The sequence below is a fragment of the Petromyzon marinus genome, chromosome 15, assembly GCF_048934315.1.
Source record: "Petromyzon marinus isolate PM22_M1 ecotype Great Lakes invasive population chromosome 15, UKy_Petmar_22M1.pri1.0, whole genome shotgun sequence".
In the NCBI taxonomy this organism is placed as follows: domain Eukaryota; kingdom Metazoa; phylum Chordata; class Hyperoartia; order Petromyzontiformes; family Petromyzontidae; genus Petromyzon; species Petromyzon marinus.
The window spans coordinates 2265401-2277713 of record NC_133681.1 but is presented as its reverse complement, the minus strand read 5'-3'; the positions used below and the strand labels follow the sequence as shown (position 1 = coordinate 2277713).

At 53.0% G+C, this 12313-nt stretch overlaps 1 protein-coding gene across 3 annotated transcripts in view; it reads left to right on the top strand.

Moving 5' to 3' along the window:
• Positions 1-12313, top strand: part of PKHD1L1 (PKHD1 like 1) — a 171392-nt gene that overhangs the window by 71213 nt on the left and 87866 nt on the right. For all 3 annotated transcript variants that reach the window (XM_032954632.2, XM_032954633.2, XM_076067198.1), the window contains 6 exons: positions 2006-2127; positions 3803-3935; positions 7361-7553; positions 8167-8309; positions 9502-9606; positions 12005-12190. In XM_032954632.2, the coding sequence (XP_032810523.2) occupies positions 2006-2127; positions 3803-3935; positions 7361-7553; positions 8167-8309; positions 9502-9606; positions 12005-12190 (882 nt within the window). The remainder of the gene's footprint in view (positions 1-2005; positions 2128-3802; positions 3936-7360; positions 7554-8166; positions 8310-9501; positions 9607-12004; positions 12191-12313) is intronic.

Below are 12313 nucleotides of genomic sequence, written 5' to 3'. Positions count from 1 at the left end.
GGAAGTGGATAATTCTGAGGCGAAATAAAAAAAAAAGCCCAGAACCATGCTGATATAGTAAACGTGACGTGTGTCAGTTTTGCAGAAGTTGCAATGTTGCAAACATCCTCTAAAAGACTACTGAAAGCCGCCCGCCTCTAGAGCCAATAAGTACGCTTGACACGGCTGTCTAAAGCTTCTTGTCTTCCAAATCTGACAAATGACCCCCAGGATTAGACACGACTAAAACCAAGGATGATAGGTGTTGTTAACTCTCGCCGCTCCGCTGGGCAAATGTGTCCCCCTTGTTCAGGCAGTCCTGAACTAGTAGCAAAAATTCTAGATTGCTATGGCAGAGACCAGTCTCTTCCATAGGACAACAGCTATTGACTTTCCACATAGCGATACATACTTTATGTACCGCTATGGATGATGGGCTGATATGACTGGGATTTGAACTCAGTCACGTCAAAGTGCCACAGTGGCGAAATTGTATTTCGCTTTCCTGGTATACAGGAGGTCGTGGGTTCGATCCCGAGCCTGACGCCTGCTGCTGTATATTGGGAGTTTGCACGTTCTTCCCGTGGTCGCATGGATTTTTCTCCAGGTCCTCCGGTTTTTCCCTCCACATTTAGAAACATGAGTTTTGATTATTTGGCTGGCTGCTCCTATAAATTTCCACACGATAAGCCACTTCGTTGAGCTATCATTTGTGGCCAGGTCGCTTCTGTAAAAGAGCTATGTAGCTCGGTGGGCCTTACCTGGTAAAATAAAAAAAATAGTTTATAGTTTTTATAGTGCATGTCTGTGCGTGTGTGGCTTTGAGGTTGTTAATGAAACTAACTCCGCACGTGTGGCAATAACACCATGGGCTTTGCAGGGAAACATGTGTAGTGTACTAATTCAAAAACACTAGTAGGAGGCGTTATCCCTCTTGTTCATTCCGGCTCTCACAGCCATAGGGGATAACTCTATACCGGGTCGGGACAGCCAACATGCTTCCAGACCCACAGCTTGAAGAGGCAAAGACCACGATGACAGCAGAATGACGAGTTCCATTCCCGATGGCAGCCGCCTCGACTGTGAGTCGGAGCTCGCCTTTTATTCTCCCCAGCGTGGCCAGGCTCCGCCCTCCCGCCCTCGACCACGCACCCTTCTGGATCCCCCAGAAGGCTCCGGGCTTGGCCCACGTGTCCAACTGGTAGAGCGAGCTGCTACCCCTAATTCCATTGTCTACCAAAATCCCAGCGCCACGCGCTACAGTGACTCATTCAATGTCACTACACATTATCACAGGTGATGATGTGTTGGGCAAGGGCCCTTTTTCATAGCACATAGAGAGGCCTGCGAGGCAGAGTGAGTGAGAGATGGAGACTGCACTGTACAACAAATAATACCACGTGGCGCTGAAAAAACATTTTAATGAACGTTTCCAGAGGAACCATCTTAAATCGTCATGTTAAAACAGTTACCCATGAGTAGATATCGAGTAACAGAATCCGTGCAGGAAAAAAAATATTTGTATCAATAGTAAAAAATAGCAACAGTTGCTAGCACATTGCAAGTAAGCAGCTCTTGTCCTGTGGATAAACTTGTCCCTGCCATAGGAATGTGGAGTTCCCACCACTGGCCCAGGGCTGTAAACGGAAGGTGAGCACCACCAGTGCTTGGGCGAAGGCAGCCTCAACGGTGTCTTATCTAGATTTCTAAAGCAAATTATTCGGAGGCACTTTACAGCAATTTTAAAAATTGTACGCAAGACGACAGTGGTTTGAGAAAAAAAGAATGGGGTTATTGAGAGAGTGGTGGTGTAGTTTTGGTGACAGTAGCACATGCGGGAGTGGTTAAGGAGGTGTTTGCGGTAGACCTCGTCGTAGCTGGCGGTGGCTGAAAGCTGGGGGTCGGAGATGTGTTGCGGCAACGCATTGGGAAGACAAAGGAGGCTGGCCAGGGGCGTCCGCTCGCCGTGGCTGCCGCGGGCGTCGTGTGAACGTGTGAACGTGTCTGGTGTGCCGCCGGCTGAAAGGGGGCACCGGCGTATCGGTGTCGGGCGCCGGTTTCGGCACGGATGCGCGCGTGGACATGGGAGGCGTCCCTTGCGAAGTTGTCACCGTGACACCAAACCACATCTCCTGCCTCAGCCCCCCGGTGAGCGACGCCTCCAGTACCGCCACACCACGAGCACCACCAGTGCCATCAGTACCAGCACCAGCAGTACCACGAGCACCACCAGTGCCATCAGTACCAGCACCAGCAGTACCACGAGCACCACCAGTGCCATCAGTACCAGCACCAGCAGTACCACGAGCACCACCAGTGCCATCAGTACCAGCAGTACCACGAGCACCACCAGTGCCATCAGTACCAGCACCAGCAGTACCACGAGCACCACCAGTGCCATCAGTACCAGCACCAGCAGTACCACGAGCACCACCAGTGCCATCAGTACCAGCACCAGCAGTACCACGAGCACCACCAGTGCCATCAGTACCAGCACCGGCAGTACCACGAGCACCACCAGTGCCATCAGTACCAGCACCAGCAGTACCACGAGCACCACCAGTGCCATCAGTACCAGCACCAGCAGTACCACGAGCACCACCAGTGCCATCAGTACCAGCACCAGCAGTACCACAAGCACCACCAGTACCAGCATCACCAAAATACAAAGATCCCTCGTTTCGCCTTAACAAACTGTTGGGGCAAGTGCTATTAGCGAGCAGCACCGGTGAAGGCCGGCACCGTGGCACACGAGGGGATGGGTGGCCAGCACCATGTCCAGCCGCCTTTGTGTCTTCAGTGGCGATGTTTACACACTGCACAAAGTACTCATTTGAGGCTGAGTTGAGCTAGGGGAGGCCCAGAACCGATCCAGATCATCGTTGTTGGTGTTGGCCATGAGCGAAAATCGAACTCGGTTCGCTGGGTGCGTAGCGCAGCGTGCTCACCGCTACACAACCGCTACACAAGCATCACCAACAGTATCACCAACACAAGCATTTGCACCACCAACACTTATCACACCGCCAACAGCACTAGCACTACCAATCATGCTCACCCACCATGCCCGTGCAGACGCTATCGCATGGGGCACTGCCCAGTGGCTCAAGAGAACTCAGCTTAAATCCTGGAAACACTGCTCAGCACTGACACTGGTTATTAAACTACTAGCATCTTAACAATCAAGTTTTATGCGATGTACATGTGTTCATGATACAAAACGTGTTTTTTACGTTGGCATTTATTTAAGGGAATAAAGCACCTGTACTAGATTACAAACAATGAGAGCCCAACGTTTGCGCTAAAAGGATCTAAATGTATTTAGTCACCAACCGTTGGCCAGTTCTGCACTGGACTCAGAAAGGCAGAACGTTCCCTACGGCTACACAAACCAGACGCTCAAAGTGCCCTGCGGCACCCTCCGTGGCGTGAACACCACACGCACGTGCGCCTCCCCGCTCATACGCGTGCGTGTGGTGTTTGCGCCATCTAGCACAGCGCGAACACCACACAGCCCGCACTGTCCGCTCGCAGGAGCAGCGGCTTTTGGCTGGCCATTGAACAAAAACGGTCACTGCATCGCGCGCTTTCAGCTGAGCTTCAATGGCCATCTGGAACGCTCTTCCTTCCGATATTAGGACGCTACTGGAGTGATGCGCTTCAAATCATCTCGTTTAAAAACTTAATTTCTTTAGAACTGCGTTTTGCGTGTCTGTTGTCCTTCCCCCGCACCTCCGATTATCACGGTTGGCTGTGTAAGGTGCAAAAGAAGTTCGACATATGTACGTGCTTATGACCTCCCCCCCATGCGGCCGTCTCTCAGGGCTCGCCGGGCGAGGTGAACGTGATGGTACGGAGCGGCGGAGTGGAGGCCGCGTGGACAGGGACGTTCACTTACGTGGGGGCAAGCGGCGCCGCCATCACGGCCGTTTCCCCTTCCGTCAGCGGTGTAGCCGGTACGACACTCGCAAACACGTCCACACAAGCGCATTTATGCGGGTGGAACGTACAGGTTAGAACGTGCGCGTCGTCGTAAAACGCGGGGACACGCGACAGGTGAGCGCAGAGCGGATGGCTTCAGACCGCACGCGCGGAGAAGAATGCTCCGGAGCAGAGGGCATGCGCGCAGCGGAAGGGCCGGTGACGCGCGGTTTGTGCGGACGCACGTGCGCACACCCGCATGTACAATAACAGCAGCAGCAGCTGCCACCGTTCACCACTGAGTGGCGGTGACGTCACCACAGCGTTTGTGTCAGGCTGGGTGCACCTTGAGGCCACGTGTAGCGTCAAACGCTCACTGGCAGGTCGTGAGATAGATCCAGGTGTTAAGGGTGAACTTATTGGGGTGTGACGTAACACACACACAGGTCACAGATCTAACGGGGAGGGGGGCGGGCGCAGAGCCTCTCTCTCACACGCCAGGTGGAATCTCGCTGAATCAGGCTGCTGCATACCTGGCAGGTCAGGTAGTGAAGCATGTCACAGATGCGCAATTTGTAAATTTTGTTACATCTTCATTTCTTGTTGATCCATAGCGAATCGGCTGAGCGTGACAATTCGTCACGCGCTTGAATCCCTGAGAGCTGGCAGTATGGATTAGGCTTCTGAGTGCTGTTGTAGGCGCGTGTCGTTAATCTGTCCATGGCATCGGCGCAACACCTTGCCGCACAGCGCCAGGCCACGGCGTTGTGTGCAGGTTGACTGTGGGCTCTTGGGAAGTGTCGTGCGTGAGGATCGTGGTGCAGTACCGGAGCGGAGACCACGTCAGGTTGTTCCGGCATTACCTGGAGCGTGTGTGCGATGCGTTTGCAATGCGTGCGATGCTGCAGGCCTGTCAATGAACCCCGCTAGGTTGAACTCGCCTGTCGGGAGGAGTGTTTGGTCATCTGATTGGTACGGCGATGCGTGGCACTCGTTTTCCTTCTGTCATTTAATTTCAAAGTAACCGTTATAATTGCCTAGGAGATTTATACCTGGAGTATGGGGGGAGTGGGGACGCAATGGTTGGCGCACTGCGCGCCGAAATCGGTGAACCCGAACTAGATTCTCGGCCGTGGGTATCGTGAGTGGCACGTGATATCCACATCGCTCCTGAGCCTCCATGCGCTGACTTTGCACTTAACTCCCATGGCTGAGACAGTGGGGAGAGGCCTTCATCCCGTAGTTTACTGACAAGTGTGTGGGTAGGACGTCTGATCAGCGTGGAAGAGTAGGCCAAATGCCTCTAGAGGCGTCTTGTGGCAAGCATGCAAACACACATGCTCCGATAAAGTATGCATTGTCTTTGAAGATGATTCGGCCTACACTAGAGACAGCCTTCTCTATGGCCTTGTCTCACCACCAGTCTTAGACCTACAAAGGCAATGGAAGTATCAGAGCATTTACAGCTTGGGTTGAGCAGCTGTATCACGGGCATGTTTGCCACAAGTACGTGTGGTTAATATAGACTTGATTCCTTTCCAAAGAAATCTATTTGGTGTTTAAACATCTTAACAGATGTTTTATTGACAGAGAGGGTGATAGTGCATTGTCTTTGAGCTGTACGAATTTTGGCGTCTTCTGGCCTAGCACCAATTGAGATGAGGCTCAAACGAAAGCCGTCTCTGGTGTGGACCAATCAGTTTCAAGGACAATGCCATATATTATCGGAGTGTGTTTTTTGTTTGCATTTCGACCACAAGTATCGTGATTAATGCACATATGATTCCTTGTAAAAAAAAAGGTTTCAGTTTTGTTACCAGAAAAAAGGGGGAAAACCCCTATTATATTTTGGTACTGGCAAAGGAGGTCTAATGATGAAGCCAAGGGGCTGTTCGCTCGAGTGCCAGACTGCCCGGTGACGGTGGCTACACCCGGTCAGTGCGGCTGCGCTACGACTGCACGCGGGATTACTTGCCGCGCTTGCGTGCGGAGCGGCCGGCAGCAGCGGCAGATCGCATCACGCCCCAGATAATTGTCCGCGATGAACGCACACGGGAGCGAACGTGGGACCCCACGCGTTTTTTTTTCTTTTATGGCCCGCGATGCGGTGCACGCACTGTAGCGCCGCTCATCGCCTCGCAGTGAACGCACCTCGAAGCAAAAACAAAGGTGTCGCCGCGCAGTGCCGTAAATCTCACCGTTCGTCTGTCCCGTGGTGCCACGGCACCCACGTGCCAACCACGGGACTCGGGTGCTGGCGCCGGGGCATTTGTGTAACCACCTCCCCCCTTACCCCCCCCACCCCCTTCGTACCCCCTCCTCTCCACGCACACAGTGGAAATGTCAAGAAACAAAAAAAACGATTCACACGGAAACCTCCTGCGATGTCGCAATATTTTCGGAACTGTTGCCGATCTCCGCCGACTGTGTACGGTCACATCGGTGTAGGTCGCGGGACGTCAGCGAGTAGAGAGCTGAAATGTTGCCCTGTGTGCCGGCACGGAGGTTCTCAACAGCTGACAATTGCGATTCACAGCTGATTTCGGGTTGGGCCGCATAATGATCTGGCCAAAACTTGAGAAGCCCCCACCACTCGGCGCAGTCTATCAGGTTAAATTGTCGCGTGTATAACAGTGCGCCACAAGTGTTATTGATTCAGCTCACCGGTTAGTTGAAGAACGATCCTCACAACCCATGTACGCAATTATATTGGCGGCAAAAAAATTGCATGTTAAGTTAACTAACCGCTATGGGGAGGATATTTTGCTAATTTCTCATTGCTTCAGTCGCTTTTAAGGATTGCATTTTAATTTAACGGTGATCGAGCTGAAACAATAACAAATTGGCAAGCCGTTAAAAGCTTGTACACGTGACAAATAGTTTGCTACAGTACATTGCAATGTATTCGTATGGTTATGGTCGTGCATCTGTCTGTTCGTGAGCATGATTGCAGGGTTGGTGCTGTGCCAGGTGTGTGTGGAGCGCGTGTGCAGAGCGTGTGTGTGGAGCGTGTGCGCTTGTGGTGCGGGTGGAGCGTGTGCGTGCAGATTGTGTGTGCTTGTCGAGTGTGTGTGTGTGCGTGCGTGTCAAGTGTGTGTGCGTGTCGAGTCTGTGTGTGTGTGGCACGTATGCGTGGGTGCCTCCACTAGAGAGAGATCTAGACGGTATTTGGTCTACTCCTCCGCGTTATAATCAGATGTTTTGAAGAGGAGGGCATACCCACACTTCACCCCACCGCACGTGACCTGCCGATAGTCTAAACCGCGGTTGAACCCATGCATACTGCTGGGTGCACAGAGGTAGTGGGGTGGATTTGAAAAACCCGCCACCCTCATCTTTTCGAACCGCCGCTCCGTGAGATCGAGTCGAACCTGCGCGTTTGTCGCAGCGCCGTGACGGTTCGTGTGCGAGTGGAACGCGACGGGAGCGTGCTCGCGTGCCTCCGTACGGCGCTGCCCAGGAGGATCCCTGCTGAACCTGACCGGAGTCGGGCTGGGTGCCGGCAACCGGGGCGGCACGGTGACCGTGGGGGAGGCCGCGTGCCCGGTGCAGCGCTGGACAGAGACCGCCATCGACTGCCTCCTGCCCAGCCTGCCCCCTGCCGTGTACCCCATCCACGTGTCGCTCGGTGCCTGGGGATTTGTGCCCTTCAGGTGAGGGGTGGCTTCCCACGCGTGGATGTGATCGCGTCGTGCACTTGTCTCTCCAGGGAAATCCTCGGCAATTCTGACGGTGCGTTATGCAGGACGGCCCTGCGTTGGGATGTTTGCCCATTGTCTAGTGAGGAGTGTTTTTTGCTTGGGAGGAAACTGAAGTGCCCAGAGAAAACCCATTCCATTTAAAAACCCATTGTGATGCAGTGGTGAGATGTTATCTCCCTCGCTATGTATGCAGGAGGTCGTGGTTTCAATTCCGACCCTGGCGCCTACTGTATATTTGGAGTTTGCGTGTTCTCCCCGTGGTCGCGTGGTTTTTTCCTCCGGCTCCTCCGGTTCTTCCCTCCACATTTAGAATCAACATCACCACGCGTTTCAATTATTTGGCTGCTGTAAATTTCCACGTGATAAGCCACTTCGTTGAGCTATCATTTGTGGCCAGGTCGCTTCTGCAAAAAGAGCGACATAGCTTAATGGGCATTATCTGGTAAAAAAAAAAAATAGTAAAAAAAATGTGTTGATGACGGGGCCGAACGTTCGGTGACGGGGCCGAACGTTCGGAGACGGGGCTGAACGTTTGACGACGGGGTTGGGCATTGTCCCCCCTCAGCCCTGGCGTGAAATCCACCGTGGAGTTTGTGCTGAGGGTCACGGACGTGCAGCCACGGGGTGGCTCACTCTACGGCGGCACGCGCGTGACCATCACGGGCGACGGCTTCAGCTCCAACGCGACAAGCAACAACGTGACCATCGGTAACGCGCGGCAAGCGCGCCTCCTGCTTCTCGGCAGCGGCGCTGCAGACGCACGGACGGCACTTCAGCTGACCGCACACTCCCGCGCGCACAAGACTCTCTCTCTCTCTCGGGTTCTCACCTGGTTGAACTAAATAAACTTCAAAGGTGCTTCTTCCCACATGCAAAATGTGAGGAGAGCAGGATTGGCTAAACACTCAAATGCAACCTGAATTGTTTTTTTTTTGGCGACAAGAGTTCAAATGATAAACATGAGAGGCCAGGAACCTCTCTCTTGAGCCACATGCTGGTGACAGTGCACCGATTTTCCAAGAGTATAACAATGTCGTTTATATAATTACAATTGGGAAAGCAATGTTTTAATTATCATGTGAGTTTATGTTATTATTATTGTTGTTTATCGCTATTCCACTGGTTAATCAGGAGAGCCTGACTATGCCTCATGACTCTTTCTCAGGAGGGTTCTGCCAAGTCTCTGAAGTCGGGGGGTCATGGTTACGATGTATAATTCCAATTGAGAATTGTCGCAAAAGGGTTTCTGGGCTTTATTAAATGCCCTTTTATTTGCAGTAATATTACAATAAAGTTCAACACAATGCAGTGCTGTCAAACACTCTGTGCTGTTGTCCATGGTGCCATGGTGGTGAGATGTTAACTTCCTCGCCTGGTATACAGGAGGTTGTGGGTTCGATCTCAACGCCTGCCGTATATTTCGAGTTTGCGTGTCTCTCTCCCTGTGGTCGCGCTAATTTTTTCTCCGGGACCTCCGGTTCTTTCCTTCACGTTAAGAATCAACATCACCACGCGTTTAGAGTATTTGGCTGCTATCCATTTCCACGTGATGAGCCACTTCATTGGACTATCATTTGTGGCCAGGTCGCTTCTAAAAAAGAGCTATATAGCTCAGTGGGGCTTACTTGGTAAAATAAAAATAGGTTAGTTTTTAGTTTAGTTCATGTTACTCCCAAACGTGCTTTTATTTTGAATTTGCAGTGGTGATTAGTTCATGTTTTTTCGTCGATGTTAATCACAAATGGCATTCGTGAACAGCGTGCAGCGTTTTTATCTGACAGTTCACCGCAGCGGTGTAATGTTTATTATGCTGTGGGTGATTCTAAGACAGATGCAGACTAGGACACCGATACTAACCAATCGGTGGTGCTCCCCTCCGTGCCCGGCCCGGCTGTGCCAGGTGGCGTGCCGTGCGTGGTGCTCAGCTCGTCGTGGAGTCGACTCGAGTGCCTCTCCCTGGGCACCGCCACCACCCACACGGTCACCAACCGGGGCATCCACCGCAGTGCGTTGCACCACCACTGCCACCACCCACATCACCACCACCACCAGCACCACCACCCACACTGTCACCACCACCACCACCCACACGGTCACCAACCGGGGCATCCACCATAGTGCGTTGCACCACCACTGCCACCACCCACACCACCACCACCATCACCACCACCACCCACACCGTGACCAACCAGGGCAGCCACCACAGTGGATAGCACCACTAGCATCCCCACCGCCACCACCATCACCATTGCCCCCAATACCAATACCCGCCATTCGCCACTAAGTGACGGTGACGTCACCACGGCGCGTGTGCCAGGCCAGGTGTACCTTGAGGCCACGTGAAGTGTCAAAGGCTCGCTGACAGGAGGTCACTTGACAGACCCAGGTGCCATGGGTTGGCTGACTGAGATGACTGGCTGATGGACCAGCTCTACCCCCTACTGTGCCAACTTGCTGCATCTTAGCCTCCCGGCACTCCTCTCATTGTTGCGAGTGTCGGTTATCTGCCCTCAGTTGTTTTTGGAGGGTGACTGCCTCCAACTGCTCAGTAGCATCCTTCACGAGTCTCCTCCACAAAGGCTGATCTTGACACCGCTGGAACCAGTCTTCTGAAAGTTAACTCAGCTCCACATCCTCCCATAATGCATCAGTCTGTCTCTTCTCCAGCACATGTCGTGCCTATTTAGCCCCCTCTATGCGGCCAAACAGAAGCTGCTCGGGCATGCAGTGGCTTGGCATACGGGCTACATGACCCAGCCAACGCAGCCTTGCCTGCCAAAAGGAGCTCACTGATGGGAATGTGTACAGATCTTTCAAGGATTTGTGAGCTCCTCACACAATACAGCCTGGTTAAACCCAGGATGGATAATAGGTAGGCCAGCCTAAGTGTTTCTAACCAGTGCAGATGTTCCACGAAAGGGGTCCACGTTTCACAAGCGTAGAGAAGGGAGGGCATGACTGTGGCCGAGAAGACCCTAAGCTTCGTGCGGAGCGACAGACCGAGTAGCTTCCACGCAGAATTATGCAGCCGATGAAAAGATATTGCCGCCCGATGTATTTGGAGTAAAACCTCTGCTGTCAAACTGGAGCTGGTCATAAGCACACTGCCCAGGTATGGGAAACTCTCTCCACAACTGCTCCATCACCAATGGGGATCTGAGGGGGTGGAGTGTTTGATGGCACAAAATACCCAGGCAGGTGCTTCGTTTCGGTGGGACTGATGGTAAGGCCCCACCTCTTAGTGGCACACTCCAGGTTCAGCAGCATCGCCTCCAACTCCTCCTCTGAGTGAGCAGCAATCACCAGTTCATCAGCATACAAAACATGGTTGACCAATAGGGAGCCATCCCTTGACCGCACCCAGACATCGATCAGTCTCCCATTGTATCTGTACCATATGGAAATTTCTCCGATACAGCCATGGAAAGCTTCTCAAACTACGTGGTCAAAGATGATCTAAATAATGTGGGAGCCAGAGAACATCCCTACCACGCCCCAAGGTGAACAGGGAATGGCTCTGACTATACTATTGACCACGTAGCTTTACCCGTGGCTGCCCACCATCGTGAAGGTCCTTAATGATTGTTGGCAGAGAGTCAGGGACTCTGAAAGTATGAAGAAATGCCCACAGCCCTGGCCTGTTGATGGTATCATAGACCTTGACCAGGTAAATAAAGCAGAGATGTAGGTCTTGCTAGAACTCCATACACTTCTGCTGTAGCAGACAGAGAATATGGCATCCACGCAGGACCGCCCTGTTCTGAAACCACATTAGGTCTCCACAAGGCACTCCTCAGCATACCTGACAAGGTGATGTTGAATAATCCTTGCCAGAACCTTTCCCAGTACACTGAGAAGAGAGATGCCCCATTGCCATTACCACCACCACCACCACCAACACAAATTCCAACTAGGTGACACGGAAGCCGAGCATAGTCGATGAATCAGATTAGATTCCTGCTCAATTGAGAGAGCATTGAGGTCGTGCTCATCTGTTTACAGCCTTGAGCCAGTGGTCCATGCAAGGGGATGAGCAGGAATGATGCTCATGGGGCTGCGTCGCCCTCTTATTCTTTTCTACGATGGGTGGGGAGTCGATCAGCAGTGACCGTGTTGTCTCATCGAGGTTGGTGACAAGTGGACGGCTGCATGAGCAGCCTCGTGGTAAATATGTGCAACGTTGCCTGCGAGCGATCGAAGTAGGCAGCGGCATTCCTCCGCGGCTCACTGAGCTGTGCATATCTCACTAAGTTGTTCATAGCTCACTCAGCTGTCCATAGCTCACTAAGTTGTTCATAGCTCACTGAGCTGTCCATAGCTCACTCAGCTGCGCACGGCTGTCTTTGTCGAGTGGACTTTGAGTTGCGCACGCATGCTGTGTGTTGTTGCCATGTGGGCCCCAGGCCTGGGCGAGGGCTACGAGTGGAGCGCCCCCGTGCTGGACGTGTTTGTGGGGGACACGGTGGTGTGGCGATGGTCCTCGCCGCCGTTCCTGCAGGCCGCCGGCTACCGCGTCTACAGCGTGGCCAACGCCTCGACCTCGCAGCCCGATGGGACCTTCGCCAGCCCCGTCGCGGCGTCCCCGGCGGGTAACCCGCCGCTCCCACCGCCCCTCCCGCTTTCCTGCCATTGTGATGCCGCCTTAAAATATCATCCCGGCGGAAACTCGACGATGACGCTTCCCTGCTGTTCACGTGGCCGCCCCAAAACAT